General features: G+C 47.7%; 1 protein-coding gene across 1 annotated transcript; it reads right to left on the reverse strand.

Moving 5' to 3' along the window:
• Window positions 1–1,364: 1,364 nt before the first annotated feature.
• Lamp1 (lysosome associated membrane protein 1) lies at window positions 1,365–18,053 on the reverse strand. Its single transcript, NM_012857.2, has 9 exons — window positions 17,905–18,053; window positions 11,244–11,365; window positions 8,735–8,954; window positions 8,199–8,357; window positions 6,124–6,302; window positions 4,484–4,603; window positions 2,883–2,949; window positions 2,627–2,797; window positions 1,365–2,182 (listed from the first exon to the last, which is right to left on the reverse strand). The coding sequence occupies exons 1-9, from the start codon at window positions 17,948–17,950 to the stop codon at window positions 2,043–2,045; spliced, it is 1,224 nt and encodes a 407-aa protein (NP_036989.1). The 5' UTR covers window positions 17,951–18,053; the 3' UTR covers window positions 1,365–2,042.
• Window positions 18,054–18,303: the final 250 nt, after the last annotated feature.

The following is an 18,303-nucleotide window of genomic DNA, read 5'->3' on the forward strand; positions in this document are numbered from 1 at the left end:
GGCTTCCGTTTATGGTGTCTCAAAGCCACCGCCCTATCCAGGAGTGGGTGGGCTCAAGAACTGCACCACACATTCCCATCCAGATGTTTCCCAAGGGAGTTTTTACCTTAAAGGTATAGCCGGGGATGGCTTTTTCCAGTTCGACCTGGTGTCACCTGCCAAGGAGAATGCTGGGGCCCCAGGGAGATGGACTTTAGTCACATGGTGAGATCTCATGTGGCCAGTCTGAGTGCAGAGATCCTTTACCCTAGGAACAAAGCTCCCTTCAGCTCAGTCCTTTCAAAGGGTTGATTTCACGGTGCTCCTGCTTGCAGCCAGACCAGGAAGGTAGAACCTGCAACCCCGCCAGTATCCCCAACCAAGCATTCCCAGAGACCAGGCTTTCCTCTCCCCAGACCTTGCCCTTCCTGCCAGTCTGGATTCTCTGCAGTCAGGCACATGATGCTGCTATAAGGCAGAGCTGTTCTGTCTCCTGCCCCTGGAGGAAGCTGGTCTACAAGATGGGGGGCAGGGCACCTGAAGATGGTGATCTCTCACACCCTGGATATGAGGCTGTGGTCACTGGAGTTCTCCAGTGTACAAATCCCACCAGCACGCAGGAGATACTGCAGATGGGTGCAGCTGCCCGAGTCTGACATGTCCCAGTCTGCTGTCGACAGAAGGGAGGTTGCAGAGATCAGAGTGAAGGAAACTGAGCTCTGGACGACCTCTTCAAGTCACCACACGTTACTGTGTATAGGTTCTTGTGACATAGGTGCAGCACTCCTGGAGACCAATCATAGAGCCATCTGTTGTCACCTAAGACTCATCTAAAAACCCTATCCATGTCACATGCTTCTTATCCGAGCACTGTGAGGCAAAAGCAGAGTATGCTACAGAGAAAGACCAGCCTGAGCTACATGAAATCTGCCTCAAAACAACAGACCACGTCAGAGAGACTAGTAACCGTTCCTTAACAGAACATTTCATTTTCTCATAGGCGACCAGAAGCCTGGCTCTCCCGACATTACCCCAAACCTTAAGCACGTGAGCGACAGCCTGCCTTTCCCCAGATTGCTAAAATCCCCTCAGCATCATACCCAGGGCTCTCCTGGCGCATCACAGAAGCGCAGGTCCAGACAGACTAAGAAGGAGACGTTTTATTAGCATCGTTACAGGCAATGCATTACGTGAGCTGATGCTCAGTGTACAACCCACCTAGGCTGCAGGACAGGTCAACCGTGTGCATCTATTACTGTACACAGTGCAGAAACAGGGCCACCCTGAACGCCAACAGAAGACTGGAAATCACTTTACAAAAAGTAAATAAAAATAATGCCATTTTCTTTTTTTTTTTTTTTTTTTTTTTTTTTTTTTTTTTTGGTTCTTTTTTTTTTTTCCGGAGCTGGGGACCGAACCCAGGGCCTTGCGCTTCCTAGGCAAGGGCTCTACCACTGAGCTAAATCCCCAACCCCATAATGCCATTTTCTATTTAGGAAAGTGGTAGCTCACAGGCGGCAGAGCACAGAAACACTGGTGGGTGTGCCCAGCCAGATGCCAGAGTCTAGCCCCCCAGGCCAGGCAGCCCAAGCCAAGTGTCCAGAGGCTGACCCTGTGCGTGCCTGTGTGGCAGGACGTCCCTGCTCCTGTTTGCTTCTCAAGTGTGCAGCCTAACCACCATCAGCCACCCTTGCCAGGCCCAAGTGTCTGGACCAGAGATTCCCTTTGTAAGGCGTAAATCTGAGTAAAAGAATGAAGAACCAAACACCAAGTCTTAAAAGTCAAATGCGTGGAGCCTTCTTGTCCTCTTTAGAGCTCTACTTTGGTAACATATTAACATTTAACCAGTTAGCAAAATATTTAACCCAGTTAGCAAAATTAACACCGTCATTTCAATAGTTATTCCTTTGTGCATAGTAAATGTTGCAAGATGAGCTTCACATTTGATAAAGCAGATTTGAAAACAGTTTGCCACAAGTGTGCCTCCCTCCCTTCCACACCTATCTAAGCTTGGGGATGTGAGAACAGGCCCGTGTGCGTCTGTGGCGCACCTGCCCACCAGGCTAGATGGTCTGATAGCCCGCGTGACTCCTCTTCCTGCCGATGAGGTAGGCGATGAGGACGATGAGGACCAGCCCTGCCAGGGCCCCGCCCACAGCAATGGGGATCAGCATGTTGTTACCGTCCTGTACACACTCTTCCACTGCAAGACAGACACACAACCCAGGGTATTCACTCCAGGGTCCGCACTCCCCTCCCACTTGTTCCTCCCAGCCTGAGAAGGGAAGAAGCCAGGCTAGGGACCAAACGATCCACACCTTCGGGAAGTCTATAGACACCAGTGTTTTCTATGCAGCTGGGTAATCCCAGAACTGCTCCACCAAGGTCGGAATGAATGGTGCCGACCACTGGACCATTGGTCAGCTTTCAGAAAGAGCCACTGACTGTCTTTCCTCAGTCAGGACATCCCTACCTCACATACCCACTCCTGCAGTTCCCTCATTACAAAGGGAAGTCTCAGCTGGGAAGAAGGAAAGGTCTTTGCAGAGGAAAAGGGTGCTTGCTCCCTATCCATATCCTGTCCCACCAGAGGTTCTAAGATGCTTCTGCTGTCACCCTTACTCTGGATGCCGCCTCTGCTACTTACCAGACCCAAACCTGTCACTTTCTACCCTGAAAGCCTGGACTTGCACGCTGAAGACATTGAGGGCGAGCGCCTTGCTGACAAAGATGTGCTCCTCACTGTTGCACTTGTATGAGTTGCCGACACTGGCCTGAAGAGCTTTCAGGGAATAGTTGGAGGTGCTGAACGTGGGCTCTGCAATGTGAGAGAGTCTGCTCAAGCACAGGCTACACTGGGTGAGGAGCACATGACCTGAAGGAGGGGAAGAAGCCGGTCTCACCTATGGCATCAGGAAGAGTCATGTTCAACTGAACTCCTTGCAGGAAAAACAGGCTAGAAGTGGCATTCTGAAAGAAAAGACAATCGTCAGCCAGCACAGGCATCATCTGGTCACCAGGACCTATACATTTGTAGCACACAAACAAAATAAACATTTTGGTTAGCTATTTCAGGATTTTGTTTTTAAGATTTATTTATCTTGGGTGCACTGGTGTCTTGCCTACATCTGTATAAAGGCGCTGGATTCCCTGGAACTGGAGCTACAGACGGCCTTGAACTGCCATGTGAGTGCTGGGAACTGAACCAGGGTCCTCTGAAAGAGCAGCCACTGTTCCTAATCACTGAGCCACCTCTCTAGCCCCAAGACTTTTTTTTTTTTTTTTTTTTTTGTTCTTTTTTTTTTCGGAGCTGGGGACCGAACCCAGGGCCTTGTGCTTCCTAGGCAAGCGCTCTACCACTGAGCTAAATCCCCAGCCCCATAAGACTTTTTTTTTTAAATATGGGTTGTCACTATGTAGCCCAGTTGGGACTTAAACTCACGTTCCTGTTTGCACCTCTCAGTACTTGGATTAAAACATGCACCAGGGGCTGGAGAGATGGCTCAGCGGTTAAGAGCACTGTCTGCTCTTCCAGAGCAATTCCCAGCAACCACATGGTGGCTCACAACCATCTGTAATGGGATCGGATGTCCTCTTCTGGTGTGTCTGAAGTCAGCTACAGTGTACTCACATACATAAATAAAAAAAATCTTTAAAACAAACAAACAAACAAACAAACATGCACCAGCATGCCTAACACCTGAGACCTCTGTTGGTACCAGGTTACCCGAGATGACAGGAACCATGCAATTTAAAAAAAAAAAAAAAAAAAAAAAAAAAAAAGATTGTCTTTTAGAATGGAACAGAAAGTTTAAAACTCATTATAAGAAGTTATTAGGGGTTGGGGATTTAGCTCAGTGGTAGAGCACTTGCCTAGCAAGCGCAAGGCCCTGGGTTCGGTCCCCAGCTCCGAAAAAAAGAAAAAAAAAAAAAAGAAGTTATTAATAAGCTTGTATTTGTGCTGACACCATCTGTGGTGGCATACACCTTTAACCCCAGTGCTCTAGGGCAAAGGCCAGGGAATCTCTGAGTTCGAAGCCAGCTTGGTCTATAGAAGTCCAGGACAGCCAGGGCTATGCAGAGAAACCCTGTCTTAAAAAAACAAAACAAAACACCAAAAAGTTCTGCTGGCTGGGGTACGGTTGTGAGACATGTAGGAGCCCTGGGCACAAACATTAGCTAGCACCACACACAAAGATGCCTTCCAGCGCCATTACAGAATCTCCTTTGCTAACTGTACATAGACAGGGGCATTTCCCAGGATACAGCACAGACCGGGGAAAGCAGCCGTGAGAAGCAGGCGGCTCACACTCTGCTCTTTGTAGCTGCCCCAATTACACAGCCCATGGAAGGTCTCCCCAAATAGGAGCAAAATAAATGATGTCAGTGTGTGTGTTGGTAAGAGGTGAGGAGATTCCTGACTGCCACCACAGCAAGGGTGTGGAAAAGGTGGCACAGGAGGAGCCCAGTGAACCCACCAAGTGATGAAAGACAACTGTCTCACCATCCCAAACTGCAGCTCCAGGACTCTGCTCTTGTTCCCCACCTTCAGGGTCACCAACTGGGCACCGCAAGTCCCACTATATTTGTCACTTGGGTTGATGTTGAATGCTCTGGTCACAGTCTGACAAAAAAAAAAAAAAAAAAGCAAAAGAGTTATCATTTGGGCTCTGGTGACCCTTTCAAGTCACAGCGGACACCACTCATGGCTCGTGGAGCAAACACACCCACTCTACCAAGTCAGGAGTCAGTAACCACACCTGGCCGGTCTCTGTCCCCAAACAGTGCCTACTATTCAGAATGCTGTGCCTTGCATAGGTGACTTGGATCAGTCCCCGTAGTGGTTTTTATTGCTGTCAACCTGACTACATCTGGAATTAATGAAAACCCAAGTGGCTGGGTAAATCCCCCTGGGATTTTTTCCTTAATTAAATTATCTGAAGTAGGAAGACCCACTTGTAATCTTGATCTTCTGTGGTGGAAATGTCCACCTTTAATCTGGGTCACACTCCTGTGGCAGCCTATGTGAAGGACACAGAAGGAGGAAGCTGCTCTCTGCCTGCTCCTCCTTCACTATCATTGGAGCCTAGGACTTAGGGATGTTGGTGGATCAGAAGACCAGATAAGACATCCAGCCTTGTGACCTGAACAGCTACTGTATTTTTGGCCAAGCTGACTACAGCCTATAAGCCATTCTAATCAATCAATCAATCAATCAATCAATCAATCAATCAATCTCTCTCTCTCTCTCTCTCTCTCACACACACACACACACACACACACACACACACACACACAGCGGTGGTCTGAATGAAAATGGCTCCCACAAGCCCATAGGGAGTGGCACTGTTAGTAGGTGTGGCCTTACTGGAAGAAGTGTGTCACCAGGATGAGGGGCAGGCATCTTTTGAGGTTTCAGAAGCTCAAGCCAAGTCTAGTGTCTCTCTTCCTGCTGCCTGCTGACCCAGAGGTAGAACTCTCTCCAGCACCATGTCTGTCTGCATGCTGCCATGCTCCCCACCATGATGATTATGGACTAAATCTTGGAACTGTAAGTGAATCCCAATTAAATGTTTCCCCTTATAAGAGTTCCTATGGTCCTGGAGTCTCTTCACAGCAATGATTTGTCAGGACGGCTTACATGGGGATATCTCTGGATATCTTAAGTTCTGCTCATCTAGAGAACCCTGACTAACACAGCTGATGCTTTGCCTAGCTTTCTCCAGCCTCAATGTCTCAACTGGTCCTTCTGCCTCAAGCACCCATTCTTTCTGAAGGGCTAGGACTACAGGTGCTTACAACCTTGGCCTGGCTCAATTACCCCCAAGTGTCTCCTATCCCCACAGATACTGTTTCTGTCAGGACAAACAATTAACACAAAGTTTGGTACTAAAAGCTGAAGGAAAATGCAATGTTTCACTGAGGATTAAGGCACTCGTGTGAGGTGCGGAGTTACCTAGCATCTTGGGTTTTCATGGGCAGAAGAAACAGAAGATACAGCCCACGACACAGAGTGGACAGAGGTGCAGGTGGGGCACAGCCCTGCACTGCCTGCCTTCATCTGCACAACTGATGACACACTATGTAATAGCCCACAGCACCACATTCGTTTGATGAATAAAAGCAAACCACCATCCTCCCTACCGTGTTGTCCTTCTTCATGTAGGTGATGTTGAGTTGCAGTGCCATAGAGGCCAGCAGGCAGGTTCCATTGTCACCAGTCACATTGTACTTGGACACACTGGGGTTTGTGGGCACAAGTGGTGGTGAGGGGCTGGGTGGCCCAGTAGTTGGGGAAGGTTGATCCTGTGGGCAGCGTGTCTCTGCGGGAACAGTAAAGATAGTCAGAAGGACCGTGCAAAATCCAGCTTGCTCATAACTACCCCAGATGCCAGAGTATGTCAGAACTGGAGACACCCACTTCTGAACGCTACTCTGCAGGGCAGTTCCTCATCTTGTGTCTGAAAGGCACATGGACGGTGGGTTCTGGGAAGCAGAGAGTACCCAGAGCACCCGAGCCCACTTGTTGTCTCTGTTGCACCCCACCCCAATATTTTTCCCATCTTAGCCTTCCCTCTCAGTGAGCAAGCAAATATACTGAGACCAAGAGAAACATCCACCCTGCTAAACAGTTCATGTCATACACATGAATGTAGCATGCATTTAAGTGTTGACACTGAGCTGTCACATGGGGACACTGTTAGACTCTAGTCAGGCCCTTAACCACAGTCACATTATCAGCAAAGATGTGCAGGAGCCTGCTTGGGGGGGAGGGAGGAAGTCTATTTTAACCGGCTTTTATGACTAACTTTTCAAAGTCATGGCGGAATCTCTCATATGTTTAAGTTTCACATAACAAAGCTTAAAGATTAAAACCGAGATAACTGGGATAACTGGGCTGGAGAGATGGGTTGATGTTCAGTGTATACTGCAACCCTGAGCTTAGTTCCCAGCACCATGCTGGGCAGCATACCATCTCCCACAGATCCAAGGGAGAGCCAACACCTCTGGCCTCCTCAGCTGTGTGGACATCCCACACAGACACACAGACACACACACACACACACACAATTAGAACCACAACAGGAACAGTGACAACAACAAAAGAGGTGTGGATAAACAGCGTGAGTGAGGTGGCTTGGTGATTTACCTTTAGCAAAGTACCTGTTCTTCAAAAGGAGCCCAGTCCAGCTAGTGCTTTACTTGCTCTTTGAAAACTTCACTTCATGTGTTTAAGTGTCTGCCTGAAGCTGGGCATGGTAGCACAATCTTTAATCAAAGCACTTGGGAGGCAGAGGCAAGTGGACTCTGAGTTCAAGGTTAGCCTGGTTTATAGAGTTCCAGGATAGCCAAGGCTATACAAGGAAACCCTGACTTGAAAAACCAAAAAGTTTTGCCTGCATGTAAATTTGTGTGCCTGATTTATACGTTTAATGTGTGCCTTGTGCTCAGGGAGGCCAGAGGAGGTCATCCTAGAATTGGAGTCAGAGAGAGCTGGCGACCACCACCCAGGTGTTGGCGGTTCAAACCCAAGTCCTCTGGAAGAGAGGCCAATGATCTTTAACTGCTGAGCCATCTCTCCAGCTTCACTTTACTTCCTTTTAAATAAGGGAGTAGCTTCTGTGGCAGTAAATCTATGCCTCTAGGCATTGACCCTTACAACTAGCTTTATATGTAATGAAATACTTTCTTTTTTAACTTTAGGTGGTAGACTAGGGTCATCTACTGAGAAAATACACACTACACTCCCTGGCCTGCAACTGACTGAGAACTGAGACAGCGCCCGCCACTAGTCATACCAGTCTCCACTGACATTACTCACGAGGCCTGAAAAGGAAAGCTAATGAGGAGGGGAGCCAGGTAGAGCTGACGAGCACATGCCCTCACCTTTCCAATGGATGGTTTCAGAGCTGACTGACAGGATTTGGGGTGAAGTGGCAATCAGGCACACTAGCTTGAGGAACTGGTGCAGGCCAGGGTCACACCTCCTCTTGAGATGCCTGGGCTGGTCTGAGGAAACTGGCTTCCAGGCAGTGTTTTGCTTACCACCCACAGGATCACTCTTCTGTATTCCAGGCATGACTGAGACCACTTATATTAACCAAACCTATCCTCCTAGTCAAAGGCTACTTATGTTCTAAAAGTAGAGGGGCTGCCAGATGAGGTACAGACCCGACCCACTGTGCAGTGTCACTGCAGCCACATCACCAGAAACTTACCTTCCTTGCTGAAGTTGCTACTCGGCAGGTAGGCCTGGATAGTAGCGTCCCAGAGCACAATGGTCACATTCTTCATGTAGACCCTGATGTCGCTGACACATCGGTATGTTTTGTTGATGTCTGCCTTGATGTCAGTTGTGGAATCCACAGTGTCGGGCCCTGGATCCCAATCAACAAGCACACACAATGTGGTAGCAGTCCTTAAGTTAACAGTGACCTAATACCACCATCTTGTAGTCTTTTGTTTGTTGTGAAGCTTAAGAACAGTTTTATTAGAGTTTAAGAAGAAAAACTGTAAAACTCAGGGACTGAGAGAGGGAGGAGGTGGAGAAGAGGAAGAGGGAATTCCATGCCATGTGCCAACATGCAGTCAGCCACACAGTGGCCAGTGAAAAGGCCTAAATACCAGGGAAAGCATACTCAAGTTCTGGCAAGCATCTAGAAGAAAAGGGACAGAAAAGAGACAGAAAGCCACGACTCAGAAAGTAAGTTCCCTACTCTTCCCTTCGGACTTGCACTTTTTGCCGAAGTCTTACCTTTGGAGCTGGCATTGGGAAAGAATTGTGTGTCTGACAGGTTATATGTGAAATACATGTGCTGGACACTGTAACGTGTTGTGTTTTTTGTGAAGGTGAGTTTCAGTAAATATCCTTCTCCAAAGGTGATTGCGAGGGTGGGCTCAGAAGCATTCTTTTCACCACAAGAGCTGCTATTCTTCAGGACTTCTGCAGAGGCTGGCAGGGTCATATTCGAGACCTAGAGCAAACGCAACCCAACACAACTCCATGAGAATGCATGCTAAGGAGACGCTGCCCAAGAGTTACTGCATGGACAACAGCAGAAACTCAACTGCCAAGCCATCTTAAAGTAGGCACTCACAGAGACTTTGACTTGGTGCAGTATTTGTACAAAATTAGTGGAACACAACTCAATACATGCAAATAATGTGTATGACTTAAATTGGGGTAGTCAGCATTTCCATCTCCTTCAAACATTTCTGAGTATTCTGAAGTACTAACAGGCTGTGGAGGGTATGGGTACAGTGTTCTATAAATACTCAGTTTAATGAACCAGTAACAAGCTCACAACAACTCTCACTGCTGACAGAAACAAGCTGACAAGTGAATCCAGTGAGAGAGACCTGGCGGAGTTAGGGTTCAACCTGCTTCCCACTCATTGTGTGCACACCTTAATTCCAATACGCAGGAGGCAGAGGCAGGAAGACATAGCTGTGTAATGAAGCACAGTGTAAAGTTTAGAAAAACCTACTATTCATTTCATTTTATAAAAGAATCAAAGCCAAAGTTACCTTGAAAGTAAAGGATCTAACTTGATGCTACTTCGTTTTTGGAATAAAAATATCTCTTTTTTTTCTTTTTTTCTTTTTTTTCGGAGTTGGGGACCGAACCCAGGGCCTTGCGCTTCCTAGGCAAGTGCTCTACCACTGAGCTAAATCCCCAACCCCAAAAATATCTCTTTAGAGAGTATTTACAAGGGTGAGAGACTGAGCTCAGCAGGTAGAGCCCTGTCACGCGGATGGACACAGACACAGACACAGACACACAGACACACACACACAGCCCTAGCCTCTTTCTTCAGCACTGCATAACCCAAGTGTGCTGGGGCAAGCCTGTAATCCTAGCACTTGGGAACTGGAAGCTGGAGGATTAGGGATTTCAAGTCACATTGGGATATGGGAGACCCTGTCACACATAAACATGGACAAACCAACCCTCACCAATCCCAGGCTCCAAAATCACCTAAGAGAAGTAAAAGGCAGAGGTGGGAGAACAGCTCAGTGAGTAAATGCACCTGCCGTCAGGCCCAACAACCCAAGCTCAATCCTAGGACCCACATGGTAGAAAGATCAATTCCAAGTTATCCTCTGACTTTATCTGAGTTCTGTAGCACACTACCCTCTCTCCCAACTTAAAAAAGTAAACTAGAGGGGCTGGAGTGATTGCTCAGTGGTTAAGATCTCTTCCAGAGACCTGGATTAAATTCACAGCACCCACATGATGGCTCACAACTATCTTAAACTCCAGTTTTGGGGTACCTGACTCCCTCTTCTGGCCTTCGTGGGCACTGCACATGTGTACTTCAGACAGAAATGCAGGCACCATCTACAAAAATAAGTAATTAAACTAATAAAAAGTTCCCAGGAAGAGTTAACCTGCAGGGTCAGTCCTACCACCCTCTAGTGCAGAACTGAGTGCTGCTGTATGGGGCTGCGGGAGAGACAGGACAATTCCAATGTAACTCAGGGATGAATTGTTGATACAGGGTTTCATACAGCCCAGGCTATGCTTGAACCCCCGACCCTTTTAAGTAGTAGATTGCAGGTGTGGTGTATCTCGTGATCCGGGGATGCACTCAAAAGGGTAATTACATATATAATGAGTGTGTGAAATGTCTACTAACAGGAAATTAAAATGCACGATGCTCATCTGCTAGTAATCTAAGAACTATAGAAACACAAACTTGCTTTAATGTAACCACTAAGAACATATTTTCTTTTTGTTTGCTTATTTGTTGAAGCAGGATCTCACTGTGTGGTCCTGACTGGTCCCGAGCTCTAAGCTTGTAGACCAGAGGCTGGCCTTGAATTCTGCCTGCCTCTGCCTCCTGCTGAGTGCTGGGATTAAAGATGTGTGCCACTAAGAACATCTTTCTTAAAGGAACAGTCTACAGCACTGCTCAGCAAGCCATCACTTAGAACACATCTCTTGGAACATAGTGATATTCTGAAGCACATCATAAAACTCTAGAGTGGTTTATTGAACATGCAAAATACAAGAAAGCTAAGCAAGCAGCATCAGGAAAGCATTTAGCAAACTTGCTGACTTTGTGAAGTTCTTCAAGGTGGCTATAAACACTCATGAAGGCATCCAGAAACTGGATCACTCAACGGTGGTTTGCTGTGGCTGCAGCTACCAGCAGACAACAGCAGAGATCACTGATGGGCCTAGAAGCTATCTGCACAAGTGACAAGGCCAGACAAAGGAGGGGAATTTTTTAGAATCCCACAATGCTGACGTTTCCTACCTTAGAAACATGTCCAGCATCATAGGTGGTCAGAAAGGAGGCAGAGAAGCTGGCCATTATACACGCTGTGCCGTTGTTGTCTTTCACCTCGAACAGTGCTGGGGCGCTGTGTGCAAGGCCTGCTGCTTCCAGGAGAGAGAGAGAGAGAGAGAGAGAGAGAGAGAGAGAGAGAGAGAGAGAGAGAGAGAGAATATGAATCATATAACTGCTATCTGTTTTCTGCATCGTCTATTGCAGGCTGTGTCCTACTCCTGATCCCCCAAACCTGAAAGTGCTTGACTCTTAATTCCATAGGAAACTGCCACCTTCATGGCCATTCCATCAACATGACAATCTTACCCACAGCTCCCGAGTGCTGCCATCTGTAAGATGTGATGGGGCCTGAAAGGTATACCTCAAGGCAAGCATCAGCCTGCAATGAGTGTTCTCACTGTGGTCCTAAACAGTTAGTCTGTTTTTACTTCTCAGACCAGTCGTGTGGCAGAGTCATGAGCTCAGACACAGGGCTTGGATTCCACTGGCATATGACTGAGCAATGTTGGTCACCTTCTCAACCCATACATGTGAAGGCTGCCCTATTTGTGGAGGTTCAAAGACATGGAAGTTCTAAAGATTTTCTAGTAAATAATGATCTTTTCAGGGGATTTCCTTTCTGGCTTGTTAAATACATCTAAAAAAGCTGACATCTGTAACCCTAACACTGGAGAGGCTGAGGCAAGAGGATCAGCAGTCTACCAACCTGGCAGTACAGAGGAGACTTATTTATAAACTAATGAACAATCCCACTGTCCTAGTCAAGGTGCTCAGCAACAAGTTACAGCAGCAGTATTTTTAGCCGGCCGTGGCGGTACACACCTTTATTCCCAGCACTCAGAGGAAGGCAGGTCTCAGTGACTTTGAGGCCAGCCTTGTTTACTTATAGTGAGCTCTTGGCCAGCTACAACCACACAGTGAGACCGAGTCTCCAGAAAAAAGGCAGCAGGGGTGGGGAGGTGGGGTGGCACAGTTCTCTGACAACTATCATTACAGATTACAAATGAACAAAGCCAGGTACCTTTGCTCATTCCAAAGCCAACAACTACAGGGCAACAACCACACTGTTCAGTGTCAGGTGACAGCATGTCACCTGTCTCTGCTGCTACATGCTTGTGTATAGTCTTCCAAGGATACTGAGACATGAGTCTGAGGTGTGTACTTGGGAGTGTGAGGCAGGAGGATCACCAGAAGTTCCACTATGATGTTCTTACACAGTAAGGTCAAAGCCCATGGGGAATACATAGCAAGACTATCTTAAAAATAAACAAAAAATTTTAGAAAATCATACTTCCCAAGAAAACATGCAAACTTCAAAAAGTCAAATTTATTTCACTTTGAAAAAAAAAAAAAAGAGTAACTACTATTCACACCCAAGAGCCTAACTAGACACCAAGACACCATATATCCTTTCTCTTGTGCTAACAGCAAACATTGAAACTCATGTTCAAAAAGCTGCTAGAGGAAGGAAGCAAACTGTAGCCTACTTCCAGAGTCCTGTGCACTTCATAACTGGGCAGGTTTTAGTGAGAGCATCCCAGTGGATGGAGAGCATACCCTGAAAACACACAAGGGCTGGCAAGACAGCCCAGCAAAGGCACTCGCCACCAGGCCCGATGACTGAGTTCAATCCTTGGGACTCAGATGTTGGAAGGAGAGAACTGAGATGCTCTGGCCTCCACACACAAGCCCTGGCACATGTGTGCCCAACACATTCATGCACACACAAAACAACATGTAACGTAAAATTTCCCACAGTAGCCCACTGTGGCTCATCCTCCACAGTGGATGCAGACTCTTAGAAACAGAGTGGGGGTTGAAGCAGTGAGTCAGTGCTTGTAGAGGACATAGGTCTAGTTCTCAGCACTGAGCCCGAAGCCCACAACCTTCTGGGCTCCACTTCAGGGGATCCAATGCTTTCTCCTGACCTCCAAGGACAACTAATACATATAATCTCTCCCAAGTGCACACACATAAGACTACAACTTTAAACACAGAGAATGGTGATCTGGAGAATGCCACTATTGCTGTGATAAAACACCATGACTAAAAGCAACCTGGGGGTGTTCTTAGCTTACACTTGACATCACTGTTGGTCACTGAAGAAGTCAGGACAGAAACTCACACAGGGCAGGAACACAGAGGCAGGAGCTGATGCAGAGGCCATGGAAGGATGCTGCTTACTGGTTCGCTTCCTCTGCTCTCTTATAGAACACAGGACTATTAGCCCAGGAACGGCCCCACCCACCATGGCTAGTCTCCTGCCCATCAATCATTAATTAAAAATTGCCCTGCAGGCTTCATTTTTTGGAGGTGGTTTCTCAATCGAGGCTCCCACATCTCAGTTAACGCTTGCCTGTGTATAAGCTGACCTCAAACTATTGAGCATAATAGTTAAGTGTGGTGGCATACACATGTAATCCCAAAACTAAATAAGCAAAGACAGAGGACCACATAAGTATTTGGCCAACCTGATTTACCTACTAAGTTCTAAGCCAGCCCATGGCTACATGTCAAGTCCCCATTTCAGAGAAAACAACTGAAAATAGGGGTCAGAGATGGCTCTGTGGCCAAGAGTATTTGCCATTCTTCCTCAAGACCCAGTGTGAGTTCCAGCAGCCATATTAGGTAGCTCACAGCCACCTGTAACTCCAGTTCCAGGGGCCCAACGCCCTCGTCTGGCCTCTGTGAACAACCTTCATACATACACAAAGCATACATACACAAAGCATACATACACAAAACATACACACACAAAACATCTTTAAAAAAACACCAAAGGCAGGAAAGGTCACTACTGCAGACCTAAGGCTTCCTTGGCCAGAGACGGCCTAAGCAAAGATCTGAGGTCACACTGGCCAGAACAGCAGATGCCCCCATGGGAGCACAGTCCAGCTCTGACTAGACCATCTTTTCACCAGTGTTTTTGTCATCCTAGTAATTTGTTAAGCATACTTCCCCCCCAATTTAGTAAACATGCACCTTCAATATCACCAAAATTTGAAATAAACTTTATGGCTTTCGAGAACATTCCCTTTCCTCAGCTCACTAGTTGTTCCTATTCTCTGGTGTTTATCTTCCTCTTTCTTAATAACCTGCCTTTAGTTCTATTATCTTAAAAAAATAAAGTGTAAGGAATAGGGTGGAGAAAGCTCGGCAGTTAAGAGCACTGGCTGCTCTTTCAGAGCCCAGGTTCTGTACCTAGCAACAACGTGGCAGGTTATAATAATCTATATATCCGGAATCTATATTCCACCTTATATGAACCCAGTTCCACAAGATTTGATGCTCTCTGCTGGCCTCAGTGGGCACTGTATTTACACGACGCAGATACATATGCAGGCAAAACACTCATATGCATAAAATAAAAAGACAAAGCTAAAGTTTTAAAAAATAAAACGGGATAAGGAGATGGCTTAGTGCTTTACAATACTTGTTGCAGAAGCCCTAGGTTCAATTCTCAGCATCCATATAATAGCTCACAATCATCTAAACCATTTGTAACTCCAGTTCCAGGGGATCCAATGCCCTCTTCCGACCTCTGCAAGCACTGGCATATACATGCAGGCAAAGTACTCATACACACAGAACATTATCTTTGATGAAACAGTTTAAAAGGCATGCAACATTTAAATACTTTAACAAAAAGAGCTTTTTGTCCCCCAGTCAGTTAAGATGCCTACAGCAATCCTGGGACCGGGACAAGAGCAGCTGCCAGGAGCCCCCACCTGCCTGCTAATGATGACCTGCTCGTTTCTCATTTCTCCAGGGGTCAAAGGGCAATGCTGGCTAATTCTTTCAAAACACTACACTTGTGGAAATTCCCTTCCCTGCAACTAGTAAGACAGTGGGTTGCACACACACTCAAGCCAGCAGCTCTTGACCAAGCTCCATGACCTTAGAGCCAGCAGCCTCCACCTAACCACCTTGAGATTACGAAACTGACAACAGGAAGAGTGAAGAGCCCAGAGGCTGGCTGTCAGAACACCTCAGTTCTCACCATCCCACCAAAAACTCCTGCTACTTAACCACTTTTGTTGGGGGCTTTCTTCTTTGCCCAGCAAGCCCTGCTTAACAAGTACTTGTGACACTTTCACTTTGTGACAAGTACTGCTTAAAGTACTTTTCAGTTAAATTACTATGGCAACCTGAAAAGGCTGTCACCATGACTCCCTCCTGCTGAGGTAGAAAGGCCCAGAGATAGTAGCTTGCTTTAGGGCATCAGAAGTGAGTGGCCCAGTTTGTTTGCTTCAGTGTGTGGCCTATTGACCACACTGCTTCTCCAGCGGGGTGAAGGACTGGCTGGGTAAGCCAGCCTGGATCACTTACACAGTGAGACCCTGTCTCCAGCCAACCACACCCTGAATTCAGTTTCCTGTCTAGTGATAATCACCTCTGAACATTTAAACAAATGGCCAAAGTTCTACTCCACACACTGCACTAGCTACCACCTCTAGAGGGATGGCTCCCTTCCTGCTGGCTAACTTCCATGGGTTAGGGCAAGCTAACAGAGTGTTGTGGGAGAAAGTGTCAAGAGTTCCTTCCTCTAGATTCAGTTCAGGACTACTCTGCAAACCTGCCACTTCATGAAAGCACCACACAATCTCATGTGTCAGGACTGGGGCTCTTAACAGAGCAAAGGAGACAGGCTATTCCCAGTGCAGGGGCCACAGTCTGTGTGTCCAATTAAAAGGTCAGGTTGGGCTGCAGAGATGGCTCAGAGGTTAGGAACACTGACTGCTCTTCCAGAGGTCCTGAGTTCAATCCTCAACAACCACATGGTGGCTCACAACCATCTGTAATGGGATCCAATGTCCAGAAATGTGTCTTAAGACAGTCATGGTGTTCTCATATACATAAACAAGTAAATCTTAAAAAGGGGGAAGGGGCAGGTCAATATGACAATGTCTGAATTGTGTCTAAGAGAACATAAATTCAAAATTACAAGGCCACTGAACAGCTTGACTAAAAATCTAATGAAGAATTCAAGGTCCCACAATCCAGGATAACACTAATTAGACCTCTCATTCTTCTAGACTGCTGTACAGGGCTCATCCAGAAAGGGGAAGGTCGGGGGGTCAGCACCAACAACTCCACCCCACTAAGCAAGCACGCTTACTAGTTTCAGTTCACACAAGGCTGTTTTCTATTAAGCACTTAAGCAGCTCGGAGGAGCTTTACCTAGGAACAATTAACAATTCCAGAGTTATAGAACTGGTTAAAGATAAAATTATTTTTGAAGTCACACATCTCAGATCTCCGTCAAAGTTGTTAAAGAACCTTCGTGAAAGCTGGGACGTAATTTATGGCATACAGCACTCAATGAGGGCCACAGATCTATCCTCTCCACTTTGATTTTGTTTGAAACAGTGTCTCACTCTGTAGCCCAGGTTAGCCTCCAATTCACAGAAATTCTCCCACATCAGCCTGCTAAGTGCTTGGATTACAAGCATAAGCCACCGTCCACTTTCCTTTCCTTTTCTTTTCTTTTTTTTTTTTTTACAGAAGGATTTCATTACCTAACTCAGGCTGACCCAAACTTAAAATCTCCCTGCCCCAGCCCCCAAGGTCTAACAAGTGTGAGCCACCATTGATTAGTTTTACTCATTCATTCTTTGTTTATTTATTTTATTTTTGCAACAGGGTCTCCAGTCCCGGCTGTCTTAGAACTCATTATGTAGACCAGAATGGCATGTTGAAGAGATCCCCCTGCCTCTCTAGCGTTGGGTTAAAGGTGTAAACCACTATGCCAGCCAGAGGGGAGTTTTAAAATCATGAAGAGGCCCAACCCAATGTCCCACAGCTTTATCCCAACCAGCATTTAGGAAGCAGAGGCAGCGAGAACCTGTGAGTTTGGGGACAGTATGTTCTACATGGTTGACACCCCCCCACTTTTTTTAAAGCATAAACATTATAAGGGTTTAAATTTTTTGGCAGTGTTGGATAACTCCTGCTATTTACCAAGCCCTGTGAACTCTCCTAATTACGCCATTCTGACACGACAGAACTTGTTTCAGCAACTCGGGTACTCGCGTTTACAACTACTGAACCGTGAAGGGTCACAGGTCCCTCAGCAAGGCTTCAGGTTTGAAACCGCCGAGTAAGCGCACCTCTCTCTTTCTCACAGAGACTAAAGAGTTCGTTTCATACAAACAGCAAAATAAAGAGGGAAAACAAATTCCATAAAGTCAGTCACAGGATTTTGGGGTCCGATGGGTCCTGACAGGTGCTCGGGAAATCGTGAACCTGTGCGCTCAGGTGATCTGGCCAACCACCCCTCTCCTGTCCTGCAGATGCTGGCACTGCAGCCAAACTCTGCGTTGCTGGGATACAGCGGCGAGGAAGGGCACCCCAGGCAGGGTCGGGGCAGCACCCATTCCTCTCACAAGGTAGCTCAAAGCCAGCAGCACTGCCTAGCAGGAGGTCCATCCCAGCTCCTACAGAGCGTCCCAGGCTGGGCCCGCACGGGCACCGAGGCGGCGAGCGCCACTGCGGAGCGGGCTGGCGGGCTCGAGGCCCACTCGACGCCTGCGGCCCGGGCACCCCCGTTCCCGCCCGGCCTGGCGCCCCGTTCCCGTCGGTCCCGAGACGCCGACCCCGCCCGGCTCTCCCTCCCTCCTGGGCTCACCCAGCAGCAACAGGAGCAGCGGCCGCCGGGCGCCCGGGGCCGCCATGGCGCGACGCAGCCGAGGCCGAAGGACGGCGGTTGCGCGGGCGGCGAGGCCGGCGGGAGGGCGCGTCCACCGACTCGAGAGGCCCGGCAGCTGCGGCGCCGGCACCGAGAAGACCCTGCGGCCGGCAGCGCCTGTCACGTGAACAGTGCCGCGCCCGCCGGTCACGTGAGCCGAGGGTCTCGCGAGAGCCCGCCGGCCTGCCGCTTACTCTCTTCTCCTGGAGTCTCCACTTGGCTCGTGATGGTGTCACGTGCCGATCGGCGTCACGTGGTCTCCAGGCCACGTGATGCTTAGCCATCCGTCCTTTTCCCGAGTGTTCTGAAATGGAAAGTAGGTTGTGGCTTTGAGAAAGG

This window comes from Rattus norvegicus, chromosome 16 (assembly GCF_021556685.1).
Source record: "Rattus norvegicus strain SHRSP/BbbUtx chromosome 16, alternate assembly SHRSP_T2T, whole genome shotgun sequence".
NCBI lineage: Eukaryota > Metazoa > Chordata > Mammalia > Rodentia > Muridae > Rattus > Rattus norvegicus.